The sequence below is a fragment of the Sinocyclocheilus grahami genome, unplaced genomic scaffold, assembly GCF_001515645.1.
Source record: "Sinocyclocheilus grahami isolate Dianchi unplaced genomic scaffold, SAMN03320097.WGS_v1.1 scaffold3.1, whole genome shotgun sequence".
Classification (NCBI taxonomy): domain Eukaryota; kingdom Metazoa; phylum Chordata; class Actinopteri; order Cypriniformes; family Cyprinidae; genus Sinocyclocheilus; species Sinocyclocheilus grahami.
This window is the reverse complement of record NW_015505182.1, coordinates 1383970-1405866: the sequence shown is the minus strand read 5'-3', so window position 1 is coordinate 1405866 and position 21897 is coordinate 1383970. Positions and strand designations below refer to the sequence as shown.

The following is a 21897-nucleotide window of genomic DNA, read 5'->3' as shown; positions in this document are numbered from 1 at the left end:
ACATTGTTTTTATCCAAAATGTATTTATAGTCTAATGAAAGGCAAGCTCACGAAAATTCAGAGAAGGCTGAGAGATTTAATCTGCACACTTTATCTGGTGCCAATTTTTTACATTGAGTTTGAAGAGGGATGTTAGGATATATACGCAGCAATGACTTTACTTCATATGGTAGACACTCAGATTAGCAGTCAATGCAAGATATTTACATAATTGTTAAAGCGGAACAGGAGGAAAAATGTGAAACGCAGATGAACTTTATCCTAAAATGCTCCCGCACTGCCTGAAGTGTGGAGGAGTGCACCAAAAAAGAAGAGGATTTAGGAGGGTGTGGGAGTGTGTGTGCGAGCATATGATCAAATAAAAGAGAAGTGGGTACAATGTGGCATGTAAGAATACAAACATACTCGCAGCTTCAAAAAATGTGACTGTTTATAACAATCTGTTTATTTTAGACCCCTTATCATGAAAATTTTTTCCTGAGCACATTTTGTTGCTGCGCAGAAAAACTGAGATTTTATTTCAGCGGCCTTATGAAAGATAGTCATGCTGAGACTCTATTGATATCTTTGCAGGCTTATTCAGCGTGGTCCCATGTAATAAAGGACGTCCAGTCTGGGATGCTTCGGCCTTTAATCAATAATGAGAGAGGATCTTTTATTATGTAAGGCCCGTATTGCCAGGCCTTTGGCCTCACACTGCATTTAATACCGTGCATCACTATGTTCAAATGTTCAAGCACAGCCAGCTTTATTAAATGTGTAACACGTAACATGATGTAATATTTTAGTTTCGAACTGCTCAAAGACATAAATGTAGGTCAGCGTTGTTGTACTAATTTTCAACCAAATCTACTGCATGCCTTGACTCCACAGGTTGCCGGGATAAAAAGGCCTCCGGTTTCTCCTCTAAAGCTACAAAAGTACTGAGGCACACAGTAGCAGGATAGGCTGTTTTGTGTTAGACTGGTTCACCCCGGTGCTGAAACACGAGGCCTCTCTTTCTGAGTTCCCTTTTCAATAGCTCACTGTCTGGAAACCTCTTGTCCTGTGTCTAATCGCACGTCTCGGTTGCCAGATAAAGCATCCCATTCTTTGACAAATGACCTGTTTTTTTATATAACATTTTTGAACCATCTCCTGCTTGTCCGGTGCTAATCAGGCTAGTGGTTCAAAGTTTGGGTGGTGGAGTCATCTAGATATTAGCGTGTCTGTTGTGGTTAACTAGCATTTTATGGTTTATATTAGAAAAATCTGGAAAGCAGATTTTTGTTACATCTGAGAGAATGGTAGGTGCCCTCATTCATTCAGACACACTCCACAAGATTTTAACTCTGCTTGAACTCTATAACTTTGCAACAAAAATAAAACTCATGTTTGTAAGAGTTGCTGAACACATTTCAATAACAAAGATAGCTTTTTTTCTATTCGGACCAAAGCATTTATACCCACACATTTATGAGCAATGTTAATATTATTAAGCAACTTTTTGTATAGTTTCTACTCCGAGACGTCTGGCGCATTTTCATTAACCCCGATTCATGTCAGGGGTTAACATCTATTGATGAAATCTGAGTGTCATGGACTTGTAAGCAGGCTGAACATACAGTAAATGCTCATGTCTGGTTGCAGGGAACCAGGATTACAGCATAAGATGCTGGTGACCTAGTTTTATTTTTATTTATTTATTTTTCTGGCAGGAAGGCAGCCGTCATGAGAAATAAAAGAGTCAGTTGCAAAAGAGTACGTCATGGCCATGTCTGAGAGCACTGTGTATTTTAGGCAGTGTTTTTACTTCTGAATGGTTTTATCCTTTTTTTTTTTTTCCTTTTTTTTAAGACAGCTGGCAATACTGAAAAAAATATATACACATGGACACCACATTGTTTTTATCCAAAATGTATTTGTAGTCTGATGATGAAAGAGAAGGTCAAGGAAATTTAGAGCTAAACACTAAACAGAAGTCTTGGGTGGTTTAATTAGAATCTTTTGCAGATGCATAATGCATGGAAAAACAAGTATTATATTACTAGATTTATTCACCAGCTAGTATTTAGCTGAAATATTGAAACTGCTCTGACAAGATGAACTAATTTATGTGCTCTGCTATCAGCTTTTAAGATGGAGACAACACGTTCTTTCACAAATTTTTTGCTAGTGCCATAATTTTTTTATAGGTTTACACGCATTAATTAATCTTATATTTTATGTTTCAAATGTGCAAAGTCGACTACATATGGTAGATGTAAAAATTATTACAATTACATATTTTTAAAAACAGAACAGGCAGAAAAAATGTGAAATGTGAAGAAAAAGATTTAGGTGTGTGTGTGTGTGTGTGTGTGTGAACATGTAGAAATCACAGAGAACTGGGTTTGATGTGCTATGTAGGAATACAAACAATCACATTTTTGGAAACAAACATTTTTGGAGTATATTTATAACAAGAAATTGTATCTTGCTATCTGTTTATTTAGGTCTCTTATAATGAAAAATTCTTACAAGCACATTTTGTTTATTTTAGTTGCTCATAAAAAATAGATTTTATTTCAGCACATCAGTACCACCAATGTTTCTGCTCTTAATAATGAACTGTATTTAGCTCTACTAGGAAAAGGTAAATAGAATTTTACTTTCATATTAGTGATTTGATTATAATAAACATTGAACAGAGCAGAGCATTTCAATAACCGTCTCTCTTTTAGAAACATTTTTTAATGCATATCCCATGCTGACATTAATTTTTTTTAATTTTGTATCACAGCGTTTTATATCAAAATGTCATGTTTCTCTCCTTAGGTTCACAGGGAGTTGTTACTTCACTCCCTTTTACAATGGGAAGTCCTGATAGCTGAAAATTTCACCAGTTTCTGGTTCATCACGGCTGGCTGATGACACCTCAACTCCATACAATTCCAGTATTTGTTTCTAACACTTCACTCATCTGCGCAATCCTATACTATGGCCAGCAAGAGGAAATCCACTGTTCCCTGTATGATTCCATCAAAAAGCAAGCACATGCGGGAGGACATCATACTAGGATGCTTACCTGAGCTCCTGCCCACAATACCCGAAGACAGCATCCTTAGTATCTCTTCAAAAGATGAGGATACACAACGATTCCATGATTTCTCAAAAGCCGAACCGAAGACTTCATGCTGGGAAAGGGGAATATATAGCTGCCCTCTGTGCTGCTTTGAGTCTGGAGATTTGAACCTGTTTCTTCACCATATGGACAACTGTCACATGGACTTTCATGTTCAACCAAACTTCTACTGCCTGCCTTGCAAGGTTTCAGCTGTGAAGTTTGAAGGCCTCGCTTTACATAACGCAAAATCACATCCTGAACTCCATGCAGCACACAAGAGAGTTTCCTTGCAGGTTACCAGACGAGATGGGGCTATCACAGTGGAGCAAACCCTGTTTACAGAAGAGGATTTAAGTGAATCCGGAATATCCATTACCAAGACACCCATAATGAAAATGACCAAAGGGGGGCACAAAAAAATTGTTGTCTCCCATACTGTTGAGGTACACCGGGCTGAGCCTAGCAGCAACAAGCCCGCAACTGTAACCAATGGCACTTCAGTAAGGACCTTACCCCTAACAATATCACCACATATCATCGGTGGCATTAGTGCCTCTCCGGTCCATAAAATCCCCAACACGCTTGGGATACCATGGATGCATAACCGTGGTCCTCTGTGGAACTCTAATCCGTCATCACCTGATTTGAACACTGATCTCCCAAAGGTCATGATCCCTCTAAGTAGCATCCCCACTTATGATCCAGCCATGGATTTAAGCAGTTTTCTTAAGACGTCTTTTGGTAAGTTCCCTTACCCTACCAAAGCAGAGCTCTGTTACTTGACGGTGGTCTCTGGCTTCCCAGAGGAGCAGATCAAGCTCTGGTTCACGGCCCAAAGGCTGAAGCAAGGGATCAGCTGGTCTCCTGAGGAGATCGAGGACACGCGTAGAAAGATGTTCAACACTGTATTCCAAGCCACAACGAAAACGTCACGCAACCAGATGCATCACCCCATTTCCCAGCACTGTGTTTCTGTCCAGTCCAACTCTTTGAGTTCTAACTATATACCACAGATACCAAAGGGAAGTGTAATGGGTTGGAAAGGAGGGGTCATAGTCAGCCATCCTAGTGTGACCCAGGCCACATCGCAGCAGCAGTCAGTGGTCCAAACGCCACAGGTAAATATCCATCATGCTGTCATCACTAAGGAAACTGGAAATGAATTATCTTGTCGGACAGCTGTGAACTGCAACATTGTAGGCAGAGGAGGCAGCGTTAGCAATCATGGACACACTGGAAAAGGTGAAGCTGGCTGCAGCTCGTCCATAAAGACTGGCGTTAGCTGCTTGCCTGGCGTTCCCAAAAGTCAAAACAGCAGTTACAGTGAGGGCAGCATTATGACTCTGACGAACATTGTCAGGAAAATTGACTGCCATATCAATGACAGGAACGCAAATTGCACCAGCAAATCTAACATTAGTCCAACTTCCATTTATGGCCAACAGAAGGCATCCGGTAATGCGAAAGAAAACAGCAACAGCTTTGCCACCACCAGCAAATATAACAACGGAAGCACTTATAAAAGCACCAGCCACAGTACTATTTGCACTAAAAGGGACGGAAACATCTTAGACCACACCAGCAAAAGCAACGCTGACACTAGTGTCATTTGTAGCAGCAGCAGCAGCAACATACAAGCTGAAGAATTTATACCACCCCTTACCCATAGCCTGGTTCCACAGCCTGGAAGTCTCATGGATCCATCCCTTGGAAAGGACAAGGTATTACCTGAGCAACCAGAGACTTTGAAGCAAAGCTTTATCCATAACCCATTCCCAGAACAAAAGCAGTTTCTTGCACCCCAAGGTCAACCATACCACATACGTTGTTTGACAGACTCCCAGTCTGCTGTGGGGGGATCATTTAGTAACATGCCCCAGAGCTCCCTTCAGTCTAGCCCTTCAGCAAGTTCATGTCTTCAGGAGGAAACAAGTCAACACTCCTCTCCATCCCTTTCTGCTCCTCAAGAGCAACATTCTCCAAAAACCCCGCTGGGAACACCTCAGGTCAAGTCCACAGACTTTACTGCTGTCCACTACAAGGAACATGACCCCAAGCACTTACCTGCCTTAGACAAAGACTGTAAGCAATCACATTTTAATAGAGACAGATTGCACAGAAACATAGCGCAAAACAGCAGAGCTGAACAGCACAGCGGAATTACAAATACGTTTTACAAGGCTGACAAGAACGAGCATAGCAACCTAATTAACACACTACATACCTTCACAAAAGATAACACTAACAAGGCTAAACAAGGCATGCCACTTTTACGACAATACATACAGGAAGTGGACCAATGGGAAAGCAACAGTGACTATCATGAAGAGCCGAATGTGAGCCCTATGAAGATAAACGTAATAGCATTGAACAAAGAAGAGAGTTTGTACAAGACCAACAGCAAGCAGCTAATCAGCAAGCCGTTGGAGAACTTGATCAATGATGGTGGTCCCAGCCATAAAAACCAGTCTTCAGAATGGCACGAAAGCTACCGGCATGTACCGGTGGAGGCTGAGGAGCGTATATCTGATATAAGTAACACTGAACCACATCAACCAGAAAACCTTGTGGGGCTTGAAACAGAGCAATTTAACCGCGATCTACGGCCGGAGCGGAAAATTATTCTTCAGAGTCTAGACTCTGAAACTCCTATGCTGCCGATAAAGAAAAAATCAAAGGAGGCAACGATGGATTTAGACAAACCAACTACAGGAGAACAAGACTACTGGGAGATAAAAGATGAGGAGCATCAGCAACCAATGGGCAACCAGAGTTTGAGGGGGCATCAAGCGCAAGACAGTCAATCAAGGTAATGGCTGCAGACCATTGATGGACCATTGATCAGGTTATTTGAGAAAAATAAAAACAGCTAATTTTAAGTGTCTTCCCAAGAGACGCATTGTAGTTTTTCTAGCAACTGACTTGTTGAGTCTTCAACTGCTGTCTACTACTCTTGGATTGTCACATCACATAACAGTGTTTAAGATAATCAAAGTAGTGCAAATTTAAAAATGTGTTTAATTGGGAAACGTGAATTAAATTATGTGCATATTAACAACATTTGGCCTTTTGATCAACTTATTTTTGATTAGTCACTGCCATGCACATGATTATGTGCTTTATTTAAAAGGCTATTTTTGGCGTTAGTGAAGGCAGAGCTAATGAATTATAGATTTACTCAAAGTGTGTCTTAACGTGAATAAATGATGAAAATTGTGTGTAGCAAAGTGCCGGACTCTCAGATCTCTTGTGGAGTTCATGGTGTGATGCTGTTCGTTGTGTTTGGGCTGGTCTTACACATCTTTTTCTCGCCAACAGGGACTGTCTGAGAGGAGAGCTTCTGAAAGTTTAAGGACTTCACTACGCGCAGCGAAGAGGCCGAGGATCCCGTATTCATCCTGAACATTACATTTCTTGTTTTCTTTCAATATGACAGCCGATGAGATTGTAACACATTTGTGCTAGTCAGTGGACTTGAGTTTTCCGAAGGTGGCCCAATCTAGAGAGTAGCCACTACAAATGTAGGTCTGATTTGATGTAGGTAAATTCTGTGTAGGAAACTATGATGTATATGCTTGAAACTGCACTATTGAGGGTGTACTGGACGTTAGGAATGTCAGTTAGATATTGTGATACTTTGTAATATGTCAGATAATCAGCACTTCTGCAATGCCTTGGGTTTTACGATAGTCGTTGGGATATTCCAACCCGTTTTTCCTTCATGTCCAAATCAAATAAGTTCTCCATGGCTTATTTTTTCACACAACATTGAGCAGTTAGCGACAAATCATGCACTATAACTCGCTTTAGTGGTGTCTGTCTGCACACACAACTAATTGGCCAGACATTGCCTTAAACGTCACCTTTCTAGTTCTATGACTGGCTGCACAAACAAGCTTTTCAGCAACTGTGTTGATGTGTATAAATCGAGGATTTGAAATCCCAACAGAACTGCTGCTATATCTTCGGAGGCGTTTTTTTTATAAGCATTAACAAGACTATTATATGTGAAAAGCTTAAAAGAAAAAGAAAAAGAAAAAAAAAAGAAATGTTAATTTATGGTGGAGAAAGTTTAAAACAGTGTGCTTACAATCCGAGGGGTATTACAGTTCTCACAGTCAGCTCAAGTGCTCCGCTATCTGGATATTCCCTGTGTTTGAGTTGGGCTACGATATATAAATATATATAGTATATATATATATATATATATATATATATATATACACACACACACACATTATGCATCATTTATATGCTGCTAAGTTCAGACCATCCAAAGTGAATAACAGGTGCTTTTCATCCCTTATTATTTGCATTTGTATCCAATGTGGTTTCTCTTTTAAAAGTTAACACAAAGATACTATCTGGACTTACAGTATTACCTTCCCATCAGTTCCCATTGTGCAGGTCTGTCTAAAAGAACACAGTGCACTGGAGTGTTATCCTTTCTACACATTGCAAATCTTTTGGTAATAAATGGAGAATTGTCAAATTTAAGAACTGGTGTCTTGAATGCATTTCATACCATTGAAAGATATTCACAACTTAGCAGAGACCAATTCTAAAGAAACTTCCAACTGCTTTCTTGGGCTAAAACGATGCACATGCAAACAGTCAACGCACTGTCACATAAATAAAGCGGGCGCAGAAGAAAACCATCTTGAGAAAATAAATGATTAGAATACCTTCCTGAGCGCAAGAGTCACAGAGAGGTCCCGGGTGCACTTTTCAAAAGGAATGAAACCTTGCCTAAGACTACAGCTTGGCTAATACATCATACAGGCCATTCTTCCAAGACAAACAGGCAGGGTCTTTTTACGCTCCCCCTCGGAGTTCTTCCTGAGGCCTGTTCTCAAAGCAAGACTCAGTGCTCGTTTCACACGGTTCTGGGAACACAGGAAGTTCTTCAACCCATTATTCTAAGTGTAACGCATCAAGTTTTTGCAAAATCTCACCCATTATGGCATGTGGAAGACAAAATAAGAAATTTGGATTTGGCTTCAAAAACACAACATGCAGGTTAAGTTGTAGGGTTTTATTTTTAAATAACCTACAATTGAGCAAAAAAAAAAAAAACATGATCAGAGGTTATGGCATGAGCTCGATAAGTTGGAAAAGGTTACATGGCTGCCACTAACAACAATTCTTCCCAGACTGGAGTGGAAAAAACAAAATGAAGATTCTTAAAGTCCATGTTAAAACAAGTCTATCCTTAAAACTTGATAATTACAAAATAAAATAAACTGCTCAAAAATCATAACAGAATTTGTTTTTGGCAATGTTGATTTCCCTCACATACCCTTCAGAAATAAAAACCCTTTTGCCATACCCTGAAATAATACATCCTAATAGTGATATTTTCAAGTAACAGATACAGGAGTTTATTTTTTTTATGGATACAGTCATCACACATTAAGTTAAACCCAGATGGAGACTCAAAGCCATGAAAAGACAATCTGTAGGATACTGGAGACAAAAAGGGAGGCAAAAAAAGAAAAGAAATTGGTTCACATTTACACTGGAAACAAAACCCTGATATATATGCTGTAACAAAAAAGAAATTCACATTCTGCATGTTTAAGGAAATATCGTTGAAGCCGTAGTCCCCTGCAGCTCATCCAAGCATCCTACTTTGTGGTCTGGACATAGTTTATACAAGAACTCCAGTTTCAAAGTGAACAGTTCATGTAACACTCACTTAAACACACAGCTTTTCATGGTCATATTTCCCATAAAATATCACACCTGGTGTACACATTTCTTCTCCTAAAAAGGCGTATGGGTGTACTTTAAGCAATTCTTTGAATTTTTTTTTTTTTAAATCTTCTATTAAAATATAGAATTCATTATTAATACAGGAGGGCTAAAAATACAGCAAAACTAAATATGAAACGATCCACAAAGCAAAGTTGTAGTTGAATACAGTAGCTATAGGACCATGTAAGTTCATAGTTTTCAGACATCCTTAGGCCCCGTTGTCCAGAGATGGGAGGGGAGTGAGACAGTAAAAGTGTTCAAAAGGTCAAGCCACTGATTCTCCAGTTCCTGGCTTAAAGACCATGCAACCTCACGCACAGGCCGTCCATACTTCATTCTTAAAAGACCGACCCAATAAAACCTACAAGATTACAGGTCACAGCCTAAAAAAAAATAAAAATCAGTCACCCAAATCATGACATTCAGGCCTCCTCGACACTATGCTTGCTTCACATCTTTTCCCTTGCCAGGTTCATAACCTGCTGGAAAATCACTTAAAAGTATCTATTAAAAATAAAAATTTGAAGAAAAAAAAAATTATGGGGTGGAGGGAGCAGTAAAATTGCAAAGAGGATTTAAAATTCATAGTCTTTCTCAGCCATGTCGATAGCCCAGGCAAATTTCTCACGCTGAGTTTTGTTGTAGATCTTCTCTATCGGGACGCCAAGCTTCTTGCACCTGGAGGAGGAAAGAATAAAAAGGAATAAGACACCGAAACAGACAAGGGGCATCTTACTGCACGACATATGAAAGCGCCATCTCACCAGGCTACTGAGATACGTGGGTCCAGGTAGTTGAGCTTGGAGGTACCCAGGGCAATCTGCTTGTTCTCCTCCCGGTCGGTGGCCTGTACCTCCAGCTTCATCAGCTGCTCCTCGATCCTCTGCACAGCTTTCTTCTTGGACTCCACGGCCCTGGGTTGCCAAAACAACCAACATTAAAGCAGCATACAATCACATACGAATGCACAATGAGCATCTAAAAGGCCAAATTCAGTTGGGCGCCCCTTCAAGCAAATATTTTGACACTCACTTCTTGGATTTTTCATCTCTGCGTACTTTGGCGTCAGCCTTGGCACTCTTCAGTTCTCTTTTAGCATCGGCAAGCTGTTCCTTCTTTGCATCAATCTGGTTTTAATGAACAAGTGAATGCAGGAAAGGCAAACATTTAGATGGTCCAACAGACCCTGCACTAACAAAAAAAAAAAAAAAAACAGCATAAAGACAACGAGGACAAGGTCACAAACGTCTCTTGCCTTTGTCTGAAGATTTTGCATTGACTTCTCGAACGTCTTGGGTGGTGCCCTCTGGTGGTTACACAAGATGGCTACTGCTCTGTTAGCACGATTGTAGGAAAGGATCTTTGCAGGAACATTGTCTTCAGCTGAACAAATACACTTGAGGTCACATACTGTACATATCATGACCGGGTCTGTTAACTTGATCCTCTTTACATACGGTGAACGGTACTTACAGGTTGTGAGTTCATTCAGCTGCTGCTGTAGTGTGATGGAGGCATTGTAAGTACGGAACACTTTAGCCGTAAGTCCATCCATCAGCTCCTGAAGATGCTTGTTCAAAATAGAGGTCTGCAAGAGAGGGAAGTCATTTTACATTCATGTTACATACATTGTCTTAATTCAAGGCATTCAGCTTAAGGTTGTTGTTTGTTTTTTTTCATTCCAAGCAATAAATAACGGACTGGTGAAAGCGATGGCTTACATTGAGACGGTCGAAGAGGTCATCCTCCGGCTCCTTGTCCTCCATGAACAGCTGAAGATTTTTGAAAACCTGTAACATTTTAAACAGGATTTTACACAAAAGACAGAACCAACACATTAGTGCTAATCAATAGCACTGAAATGTTTTTTCATTTGTACACCAGTTATTTGAAAACCACATTTGATTTATACAGTGCCTTTCACAAACCCAAGGACATTTGCAATGTAGAACAACAAAAGACCATAACCAAAAACAATGAAAAAGAGAAATAAAAACAAAAACAGCAAAAACTGGCGACTGTAGAGAAGCAACAAACTGAGCAACGACAAGCCAATGAATTTGAGTTTTGAAAATATGGGAACACGAATCTTCACGTGGCATCTACTACCCATGTAGCACAATCAAAACTCAGTAACAGTTAATAACTTGGCAACAAAGATCCTGACTGCATACAACAGCATGATAATAAATCAATTCTATTGCATATTGTGGTGCTAGACCGTGACAAGCTTTAAAAACTGTAAATAGGACTTGATTACATGCAATTAGTAACCTGTAAAGTTGTAGAAGAAATTTTTGGTGTAAGGACATGGGCTGCAGAGTTTCGGATATATTAGCTCTGTTCCAAAACCTAATGAGATGCCTCAGGCAGCATCCTAACCGAAAAGGAACCTCTTAAGCGACTGATTTGGAACGCTCCATTTCAGCAATCTGTGCAACACACAAGAGTGCTGCGGACCTCTGCGGAAGCTTTTCAATATTGAATTAAGTATTTATAAATCCACATTTAGTTTTTCTTGTCCACCATCTTGGGGAAACTCAACTTTTTGCAATAACTTACAAGATTGACCTAATCTGAAGAATACAGTCTTATAATTCAACTAAAATTAGCCTTCAGAGTTGTGCTTTTGATGCCTTAAAACATCGTCTCTGTAGGGGGTGAGGGGGAGAAACACTACAACTTACCCTCTTCTCTACGGGGACTTTGTTGTAGTATCTAATGGAGTCTTTACCAAGGAAGTCGAACTCCACCACATACTCCTGGCCGTCCATCTCTTGATGGAGAGTTAGATGTTCCACTCGGAGTGAGCAGCAGCCCACTGTGTCAGCCGTCTCTCCTTCCTCCTTTTCATTACCTGCTCTCAGAGCCAGCTACACCAAAGAAAAATGGAGATGCATAACACCGTTCTGCTTTTCAACTTCTGCATTAGCTCAAAAAGATACCACAACCATCACAGTAAATGTACGCCCATTGAAAAAAGAAAAAAAAAAGATTAACTGAACCAAATGCACTTTACTCTTTAAGTGCTTTTAAAGAGTAATTCTGAATTAACCTATTCATCACAAGCGTTCAGGGTCATGGGCTTGACGCGAAGGATGTTACATTGATCTAAGCAATGCAAACCTTGTCAATGAAGTAAAGAGCAACAGCACGCTGTCTGATCCTCATCTCTTTTGATTTCCAGTCCTCGCGGTATTGCGCACGGATCCGATCCACACACTTTTTCAACCGACGGGCCATTTCATATTTCTGCCAATCCTTCTCTCCCTGCAAGTAACAAGACGTGGGATACACCAATATTAAAACTATTTTCATGTTATGGCAGATATTAGCCAGTTAAACTTAAATGGCTAATATCTATACAACAGCCTATGAAGATTTATTGGTTAAACTGACTTTACAAAGGCAGAAATGGTACCAATGTACAATACAGTTTGAAAGTTTGGTGTCAGTAAGATTTTAAAGATTTAAAAAAATATATATATATACAGTGCGTACGGAAAGTATTCAGACCCCCTTAAATTTTTCACTCTTTGTTATATTGCAGCCATTTGCTAAAATCATTTAAGTTAATTTTTTTTCCTCATTAATGTACACACAGCACCCCATATTGACAGAAAAACAGAATTGTTGACATTTTTGCAGATTTATTAAAAAAGAAAAACTGAAATATCACATGGTCCTAAGTATTCAGACCCTTTGCTCAGTATTTAGTAGAAGCACCCTTTTGATCTAATACAGCCATGAGTCTTTTTGGGAAAGATGCAACAAGTTTTTCACACCTGGAGTTGGGGATCCTCTGCCATTCCTCCTTGCAGAGCCTCTCCAGTTCTGGCAGGTTGGATGGTAAACGTTGGTGGACAGCAATTTTTAATTCAGCAAGAATGCATTAAATTGCATCAGAATTTTACAAACGATTTTGATCTTTCTATTCAACAACAGAAAATCCCAAAAATTAAAAAAAAAAAAATTAATAATTGGTCCCACTTTATATTAAGTGGCCATAACTACTATGTACTTGCATGAAAAAAAACAAGTACAATGTATTTATTGTGTTCACATTGTATTGCAAAACACTTTTGCTGTTATTGAGGTTGGATACGGGTACAGTTAGGGACAGGTTTGGTGGTACGGGTAGGTTTAAGAGTGGGTTAAGGTGTAAGGGATGGGTCAACAGTGTAATTATAAATGTAATTACATAAACAGATGCAATTACATGCAGTTTTTTTTTTTTTTAAATACAAGTACACTGTAAAAACATGTACACAATAAGTGCATTGTATCAAATTATTAATTTAAATGTAAGTACATAGTAGTTAAGGCCACTTGATATAAAGTGGGACAAAATAAGAGGAAATACAATCCTTGGCTAAATCAGTGCTTAGAAATCCAAATTCTATTTCAATAGCATGCCTTCAGTCATGTGCTAATTTTTACCTTGATCCTTGAACTGGGGTTCAACATGATGTATTTGATAGAGCCTTGGATATTCTCAGTCCAGGACACTAGCCACGTCACCTTGTTGTCATGACGCACCTCCTTCCACTTTGTCCCAGGTGGGGGTTTAGGATGCTTTGAGTCCCTACAATGAGAAGCACATGATGTAAAGATGTTTTAAACCAAATGGACTGATGTCGGACTGTGATGAGCACTCCTTACTTGCTGCAGTTAATGATAATGTCCTCAGGACGGATACGACGCTTCAGCATGCCCATTTTCGGATGGTCACCTCTGCCACGGAACAAGCCTGGAGGCTCAATACGGAAGTTAGCAATGCGTTCTTTGTGATTGTCCATGACACAGAAGCCATACTCCTGCAGAATGCGCTCATTCTCCATTTTAATTTTCTTGAAGGGGGGGAAAAAAAAAAAAAAAAAGGAAAAAAAAAGTACTAAAAACTAAACATGCCAACATGTCACCAAAAGTCATTTTAGAAATTAGAGGTAAAACCGTACCAGTTTCTCTTCTTTAGTCATGGCCTTCCTGGCTTCGGATTGAGCTTTGAAATATTCACTCATTTCAGAAAAGTCACACTTGTTCAGATCTGTGAGTTTGGATTTCTCTTCAGATGTCATTTCCTAAAGTGACAAGATCGAGCAAGATTAATAAAAGTCATAAGCAATTATTTAAAAAGCAAGGGGGAAAGATCACAGATTGGCAACATTACCTTCCTCCAATCTTTGAAGAAGTTTTTCCGAAAAACATCCTTAGTGGTGTACTCATGGTCCAACATTTTTGCAAAGAAGGTGGCCACTTCCTCTGCACCAGGGCTGAGTTTCATGTATTTTCCTGGTGACGGACCATAACATATCAATTAAGCAGTTTGAGAACAGCAGCAAAAGAACAGAATCCATCTTTTATCAGGACTTTTCAAAGTTATTAAAGCCTTAACATCTGAATGTAGTAAAGTCAGTTATAGAAGATAAAGGCCAACATCCAGAATAAAGAACTTTGAGTTTGGTCGGAAAAATCTACATTGTCTTTAATGGACCAACGGAAACAAAACACATACACAGTGTTCAACATAACAGAGGTGTTTAAAACATCTGAAGTTTACACAACCCAACACCTGCTTCTCCGACAGTTTTGATGGCAGTCCAAACAGAGCAACCCCTGAATAGGATGATCTACCCACCTTGTGAACTGCCATTGAGTCATTAAAGGACGTACCGTCATAATAGAACTTGACATTGCTGGGAAGAGGCTCATATGGTGGCGCAAATACAGGCCCTTTGTGTTCCAAAAACTTCCATTTCACGCCATCTGTGTACCTCTCTTCCTCCCACCTAAATGGTATGAAAAAGCACAGAGATGGAAGGATGTAAACCAACATCCCAACACAAGCAACCAAAACGGCTGTGCAAAGTGCCAGAACAAGGGCATTTGTGATCTGCACCATATCCCCGAATAAATCAGAAGACGAGGAGTCAGCCTACAATTACTTAACCATCAGAGGATGTGAGACTAACCATTTCCACTTCTCTTCTGGCTCTTTTTTTGCTTTTTTCTTGCCATCTGTGACAGCTTCTCCTTTCTTGACTTTTGTCTTCTTTTTGGGCTTAATGTCCTATGGCAAATCAAAAGATTCACATGAATTAAGTTTAAAGACAATTCTTGTAAAGTGTAACCTGGAGAGATAAGCTTCATCCACTAACCTCCTCTTCCTGTTTCCGTTTCTTTGCCTTCTTTTCTCTTTCCTCGGTTTTAATTTTTTTGGGCTTGAACTCGGCACTGAAGAAAACAAAAACATTAAGATGTCTGGTATTTCCACACCTTTCATTTACCATATAACCTGCTCTATTCGAACGCTTCACGTTTTAAACAAAGATAAGCGAATCAATGTGCTTTCGTGACTAAAAAAAAGATTGGACGGTTCTTATGTCACATGCGAGTTCAAGATGGCCTGCGAATGCAATGTCACTTACTCGTCATCATCGCGCTCTCTCTTCAGAGACTTCTCGTGTTTAGGAGAGTGGTAGAAGTCATTCTCAGGTTCAGACTTAATGAAAGGGCTGCGTGAAGGATAAGACAAGCATTATTCATTTTCTTGCTCATCTGATCAAAACTGAGAACCCTTTTAAATTGTCTCAAGATAAATTCATGCTTCTAATTATGTGATTACAACCACGCAATTGATCTTAAAGGGATCATATCACAAGGAAATGAAATTTTCCTTGATCTTTGGAGAAACAATTCACTTTAAAATGAAAACATACTGTAACTTTCAGAACTCAAATCCCCTCAGTACAAAACAAGTAACTATTGAAAGAAGTTGAACTGATGACTTCAGAAACCCAAAGCATTAATATCTGAGCCCAATTTACATAATCGCACCTATTTGGTGTTTAGAGGAAGTATAGATACCATTACACCAAACAACAAGATTAAGAGTAAAAAGGTGTAGGAAGTTCACTAATATTGTGAGGTATGTAGCAACTAAATGATTCCCAACTTTGGAAAATGAAGTGTGCTTCTAGAGTCATTTCAGTATTCTAATTTGAATTGCTGATTTTTCTACATATATTTTTTTTAATGATTTCATAAACAGTCCTGTCATTTTAAAAAGAAAAAAAGAGACGCGTATCTTAAACAAGTCAGAGCTACTCATGGCATTCATATCTTATAGTTGTGTCATTCACCGTCACATACAGGGTTCTTACTCACCTTTCAAATCCATTCTCTTTCTCTTTTTTGGGCTTGCCATCGAAAGACTTTTGAAGAAGGAAGTAAAAAAAAAAAAAAAACACACAAATCAAATACACACAACAGAAAGAGGTCAGTAACAGCACTCAATATTGTGTGAATCACAAAAGACTATTTACAACTCCTCCAGAACCAGAGGATTTAGCTCAGATAAAACTGTTGCAATGTGAAAGTAACAGAGGCCTCTGCCCACCCTTTCCTCCTTTTTCTTCTCCTTGTGTTTGTCCTTCTGCTTGTCTGAAGATCCATCTTTGAGCTTCAGCCTCTCTTTATCTTTATCTCTGTGCTTTTTATCCGAGGAGTCCCTGTGTTCGCTGCCAAAATGCAATAAAACATGCCGTGATCTAATTGCCACAATGGTCTGGTCCATCAACAAAATCGGCTCCAAATAGATGATAGTGTTTACAAAGGAAGTTGCAGTAAAGCCAACATTCCTTCCTGTGGTCTGAACATTGAAGGCCACGCCCTGCTTATCAAACACACCCCGTAAAGAGCAAACTGGGCTATAAAGCGCCTATATGTCTACCGTAGGCGTGAATAACAGTGACGTCATACCTGTTGCTGTACTTTGATTTCTCACGTTCTTTGTCTTTCTTATGGTCCTTGTGTTTGTGTTCTTTGTCCTTGTATTTATCTTTGTGTTTGTGAGAATCTGCCAACAAAGAAATTAAAGATTAAGTAGCACATTCAAAAGGCAACGAACACCTGGCAACAAAAGTATGTCCCTGGAACAGGAAAGACAGATTCAAAAGCACAGCTAACTGGGGGTTAGAAAGTGTACAAAAGAATCAAGTCAAACAGACCTCCACATTGAAATTGTTTTACTGCTATAGGTATTCACAAAAACTAGGCAAAGAATAAGACAGTAGTTCATCTGGAAACATTATGGCGGCTCATTTTGCTCACACCTGGATGAGAAATCATTTCAGAGTGACCTGCACAAGCCTGCCAAACGCTGAATACCATTTACAGACAACTGGTTTGAAATAAGTATGGCATGACACATTTTGGGTTGTCCTCGCCCGACCTACTGCAGACACATTAGTCACACCTTGCAGATTTTGGCACTTTACCTCTTGACGTGAAGTGTCCAGTTTTCACTCTCAGCTACGTATGGTGTTTATAGCGGCACCATTCTTTGCAGACTGTTTACTCTGAGAGAACTATTGCTTTAGGAAATGTGTAGGTTGGTAGGCCGGATTGGGTTACAAGAGGGCCAGGCATATTCTACTGAAACTGTAGCGGACAGTGAGAAAGCAGGAGGCTTCGGAATCCAAACGAACTCAAATGTCATCCTTTAAGAGCACAGATAAACAATGAACCTCATGTTACAATGGGATGCATTCAAGCATTAAGAGGGACAGGAGTGCTCAGTTAGGACATGAAATCAAATCCTTTATCTTCCACAGTACGCATGAGCGCATTACCAAACGCGACAAACCTTTCCCTACCTCTAGATATGCATCCTTAACTGAGTTCCTGTTCAGGCATACATTCAGCAATATGCATGGGATTACCTTTTAGCCTTCATTTTAAAAAAATTACACACACACATACATACACACATATACACATATACACACACATATAGAAATGCAAAAATAAAAATCCTCACTATGGGCCAACTATTCAGCATGTTCATTTTGCCCTTCAGCAAAACACATGCACATCTGGGACTGTGGAGAACTTATTTGTGAACTGTACCCTCTAGTGGACAAGTTCATTGTCAGCAGAACTGTTACATGCTGGAGCTTCATAACAAAAAGCAAACCCAAAATAATGAAGTCTGAGTCTATATGACTGAAATAAGCCTTTTGACTAAAAAGAACATACTGAGGTAATCAAACAAAAGAAACACTAAAGAAAAGCTTCATGTACTATAATCACTTCTAAACACAATTATATTCAAAGTACATGCTAACCTTACACAAACACAGTCTCTGTGTAATTTTAAAGACTGCTAGGCCAACACTCATTCCCTCATATCCAATAAAAACAAAACGCCATTATGATAACATTTATATTACATAGTTTCTGGTACACATTAGCCATGCAAATGTGGTCAAGTATGGGAAGACCATGCAGAATGTGCAAAATAAAGCAATTTTACACAAATCATGTCATTGTTTATTAAATACATTGTCTAATTTTATTTGCCAGGCCTGAGCATGGGTTTGCGTTTGCTTAAGTTAAGCACTTGGTGGATGTTCAGTGGAATGACATGGTGTAAACATGCAGCTTGTGCATCAGCACAGTCATGGGTTAAGCATCCTAGTTGCTCTTATTAAGGGAAACAAAAATGACCATCAGAATCATCATGCCCATTCACAGTAAGGAGGTTGTGGATTTTAAATGTAACAAAAAAAGGCTAATTTATGAGATGACCTACATAATTACTGTAGTTAAAAAAATTTTTTTTTTAAAAGTGCCCAAAACATCGACAAATCATTTAGCCTAAAATTCACAGACTCGTTTGAACAAATTACAGTAAAATGAAAATGCACAATCACTGCCTGTTATGTTCAGCTGCAGTTTTGCTTAGTTTTTAAAAAAAATAACTTGAATAATAATTATATTACTATAATTATATTAAATTAAAATGTAAAAAGTGCCAGAAATGTCAATGATGCCTTTTAAAAGTTGTGTATAATATTCCCATCTTATCACCCAACTGTTTGTGTGTCAGAAATGTGAATAAAATAATTTATGGAGTTTACATTACATACTGGTAAAAAAAAAATTATAACCTGAATGCACTGTAAGTCACTTTGGATAAAAGTGTCTGCTAAATGCATAAATTATTATAATTATTATTACATTTATGTTCATGTATAATCAACTAACTGTTTACAATGGGCACCTAAATAATGCATTGCATAAAAAAAAAAAAAAAACAGGTGTCTAGTGCACTGGGATTGCTTGTCATGGCATCTTAAAAGTTTTGCCAAGACTGTACAGAAATGGGGAACAATCTCATTGATCTTTTGGAGGTTTTAAAAAAAAAACTAGTCATTATAAAAACAATGTTATTTTGCAATACCTTTGGTTGACCATGTTTTGAACCTACATGACCAAACTGATCTCACCATTGACACTTGAGTGAAATCAGGTATAGGTCTAATGAAATCCCACAGCACAGGCTCATTCAAGTTTATTAAATCTTGTTGCAATTGTTCATCTGAGGCAGATTATATTACAGTACAGCTCATCAGAAAAGATGAGTTTTAAAGATGCCAGATTCCTAGATAATTGCAGTTACTGATTTGATTAGTAAACGTGCATTTTTCAGCACATCTCATCGAATAAATGTGTTTTTGAGGTTGAGGGTTTATTTTCGTGCGTGGATCCGGAACAGGTCACGCACGTTTCTCAATCCTTCGCCTCCATAATCACGTCGATGTGCACTTAACGTTCACTACACTCAGACCGCTAGACAGAGAAAAAGAAAATGGCGCAGAGACTAAGTCCTCAACCCCCAAACCCTCACTTTCACAAGCCTCGTTAGACCGTTTTTCTAACTCTACAAATGATCAAGCTATACTAACTGGCAAAAAATCTCTTTCTCTTTCAAAATCGCCATTTTTCGTCGATTTTAAAGCAAGGTAAATACGATTTTTTAGGGCTCAATTTGAACAATAGGCGCTGGTCAGTGAGCGAGATGGGACTTAGTCTCTGGGACGCCATTTCTGTCCTTAAAACTAACTGGTCGTCAAGCAAGCTCCTGAGCGATCACGTTAGATGTGTAAAACGTACATTTGAATTATCAATATCATAATGTGGTGATTAGACAAGTCCAACTCACCATTATGTCTGGATCCCGAGTCGATCTGCGGAAAAACAGTGGTGTATAAGTTAATGTTAAATCGTGCCGTGTCAATAGGCTGCTAACTTTCAACTTGATGCTAGTCGGAGGGTTAGCGCTCAAGCTAACAAGCCTGTTCATAAAACAGCGTTTAAATACCACTGCTGCGGAGGACAGGGGACTATATAAAGTTTTAATTCCCAAAATGACGCATTTGTTAGGACACGTTAATGTAAGAAAAGCGTCAATGGACAGCAAGAGCTGAAAATATGAAATTATTCTATTCAAAGCCGACTTCTAGTGCCTGTTAGCTTAGCATGCTGGGGGAAGACTGACGCTGCGGATGGAATTTAAACAGCCGAGCTAGTGACTACAAACCCTCAAGAAAGAAAAAAAATAACTGACAACGTTAAATCACAAACACTTTACCTGGGAATCGTTGTGGGAATGGTCCCCACTCATTTCTATGGGTCTTATTTTTAAAATAACACTGTTAAAAGCCTGTTAAAGTAAAATGCCGGCGAAGAGCTGTAGGCAGAATGAAGAAAGACACAGTTGTGTAACAGACCAAGCCCGAAATTCAAAGCACTGCGCATGTCAGAAGCGTTTAAAAGGATAAAAAGGCGTTATTCCTGCCCTGGCTCCTCCCACACCGCGTGCCCGCACAGCGCCGCTCTGTGACGTCACCCCTAATTTACTATGGGGTTAAAGCCACGTGGTACCACTGAAGAGAGGCTTGCTGAAAGAAGTTATGAAGATTAATATTATCATCATCGATAATAATTAAAAATTATAATAATACATTTTTAACATTTGACTTGATCAACAAAATACTATCTACAAAGCCTCATGTCACATGGCTAGGTATTATTTACTTTTTATACATTAGAATAATACAAAAAGGCATTAGGAGGCAGACTTTTAAACATAGTTGATTTGTTTAAAAAATCAGTCCTCCTCAAGATTACTTGCAGCTACAGAGATATTTTCATACACTGAGACGAGTTAGCCTGTTTAGAAGTTGTGCTGCCATGTGTTTCTTGTCATTTAAACAAATCAGTACTATTAGAACTATTTGTTTCAATGCCTTTGTTATCATCGAATCCCTAACGGTATTTTGTGTGTGTGCTCACTAACATGTACAATGCTCTGCTTCTCAATGGCCGCATTTATCTTAAACCTGCAGTAGGCCTATCTCTGTCCAGACAACAGATGTACAAAGGCGGAAATTGTTTTGCAACCACGTGTTATGTATGATCTTTGTGTCTTTAACAACTGCCATAAAAAAAATTATAACCTTAATATGATTCACAGTTTACAATTTAAAGGTCAATGACAAGGAAATGCCATAGGATTCTGCTAAATAACTGGGCCTAACAACAAACTACTGTGGTCTGTACATTGATCTTTGTTTATTTATTTATTTATATTATTTATTTACTTTTATTTATACATAAAACTATTACTATGTGCATATCTACACTCATATATGAATGGCCAATCAGTGAAATAATATTTCCTGATTTATGTTTCAGAAAAAATTTATTAATTTTGCAATAATATAATATAAAGAACCCATTCAACAGAACGATTGTTTGAGAATCAGACCTCAAAGTTTAGAATGTCAAGTCTTTGTAACCTTCGTTAGTGAAGAATCAATGCTGTGATGTTTCCATTAGAGGGCATCAACGCCATACTTCTCTTCAACCAGGCCTCACAATACATTTAAACCCACTGTAATACTCTTATTTTTTCTGCCTCATAGTCCCCCATTTTATTAATTCCTAATATTTTCAACTTCATCTGTAACAGTGTTTTTTAGATAATTTGTTTCTGTAGACTGTAGTCATAAACACCATTGTATAACATACAAATATGACCAAAAGAGTGAAAGAGCAGTAAGAAACTCTGAAATCAACTATGGATTAAATTAAGATTTATCAAGACAGACAAATGAAATTGGTGCAGCATAATTTGTAATGCTAATATAAGCATCCTACAATTTTCAATACAAATAGAATATACTAATCAGTATACAAATAAACAA

At 38.6% G+C, this 21897-nt stretch overlaps 2 protein-coding genes across 3 annotated transcripts in view; one reads left to right on the top strand and one right to left on the bottom strand.

Moving 5' to 3' along the window:
• LOC107562773 (uncharacterized) overlaps positions 1-21897 on the top strand; it is a 30456-nt gene that overhangs the window by 3229 nt on the left and 5330 nt on the right. Inside the window, exons 2-3 of the mRNA XM_016247530.1 lie at positions 2797-5894; positions 6404-7571. Coding sequence (XP_016103016.1) covers positions 2959-5894; positions 6404-6437 — 2970 coding nt within the window. The 5' untranslated portion in view covers positions 2797-2958 and the 3' untranslated portion in view covers positions 6438-7571. The remainder of the gene's footprint in view (positions 1-2796; positions 5895-6403; positions 7572-21897) is intronic.
• LOC107562865 (DNA topoisomerase 1-like) lies at positions 8443-20437 on the bottom strand. Of its 2 annotated transcripts, none has more exons than XM_016247714.1 (21): positions 20280-20437; positions 19851-19875; positions 16604-16700; positions 16242-16362; positions 16010-16056; positions 15271-15357; positions 15001-15076; positions 14815-14912; positions 14516-14631; positions 14013-14134; positions 13801-13923; positions 13505-13692; positions 13283-13427; positions 11969-12112; positions 11530-11715; positions 10564-10632; positions 10316-10430; positions 10098-10225; positions 9875-9969; positions 9607-9756; positions 8443-9520 (listed from the first exon to the last, which is right to left on the bottom strand). In XM_016247714.1, exons 1-21 carry the CDS (start codon positions 20310-20312, stop codon positions 9418-9420), a joined length of 2268 nt encoding a protein of 755 aa, XP_016103200.1. In that variant the 5' UTR covers positions 20313-20437; the 3' UTR covers positions 8443-9417. The 2 variants fall into 2 exon arrangements, with proteins under 2 accessions (XP_016103200.1, XP_016103130.1); XM_016247644.1 differs by having other exon boundaries at positions 15001-15080; positions 15272-15357.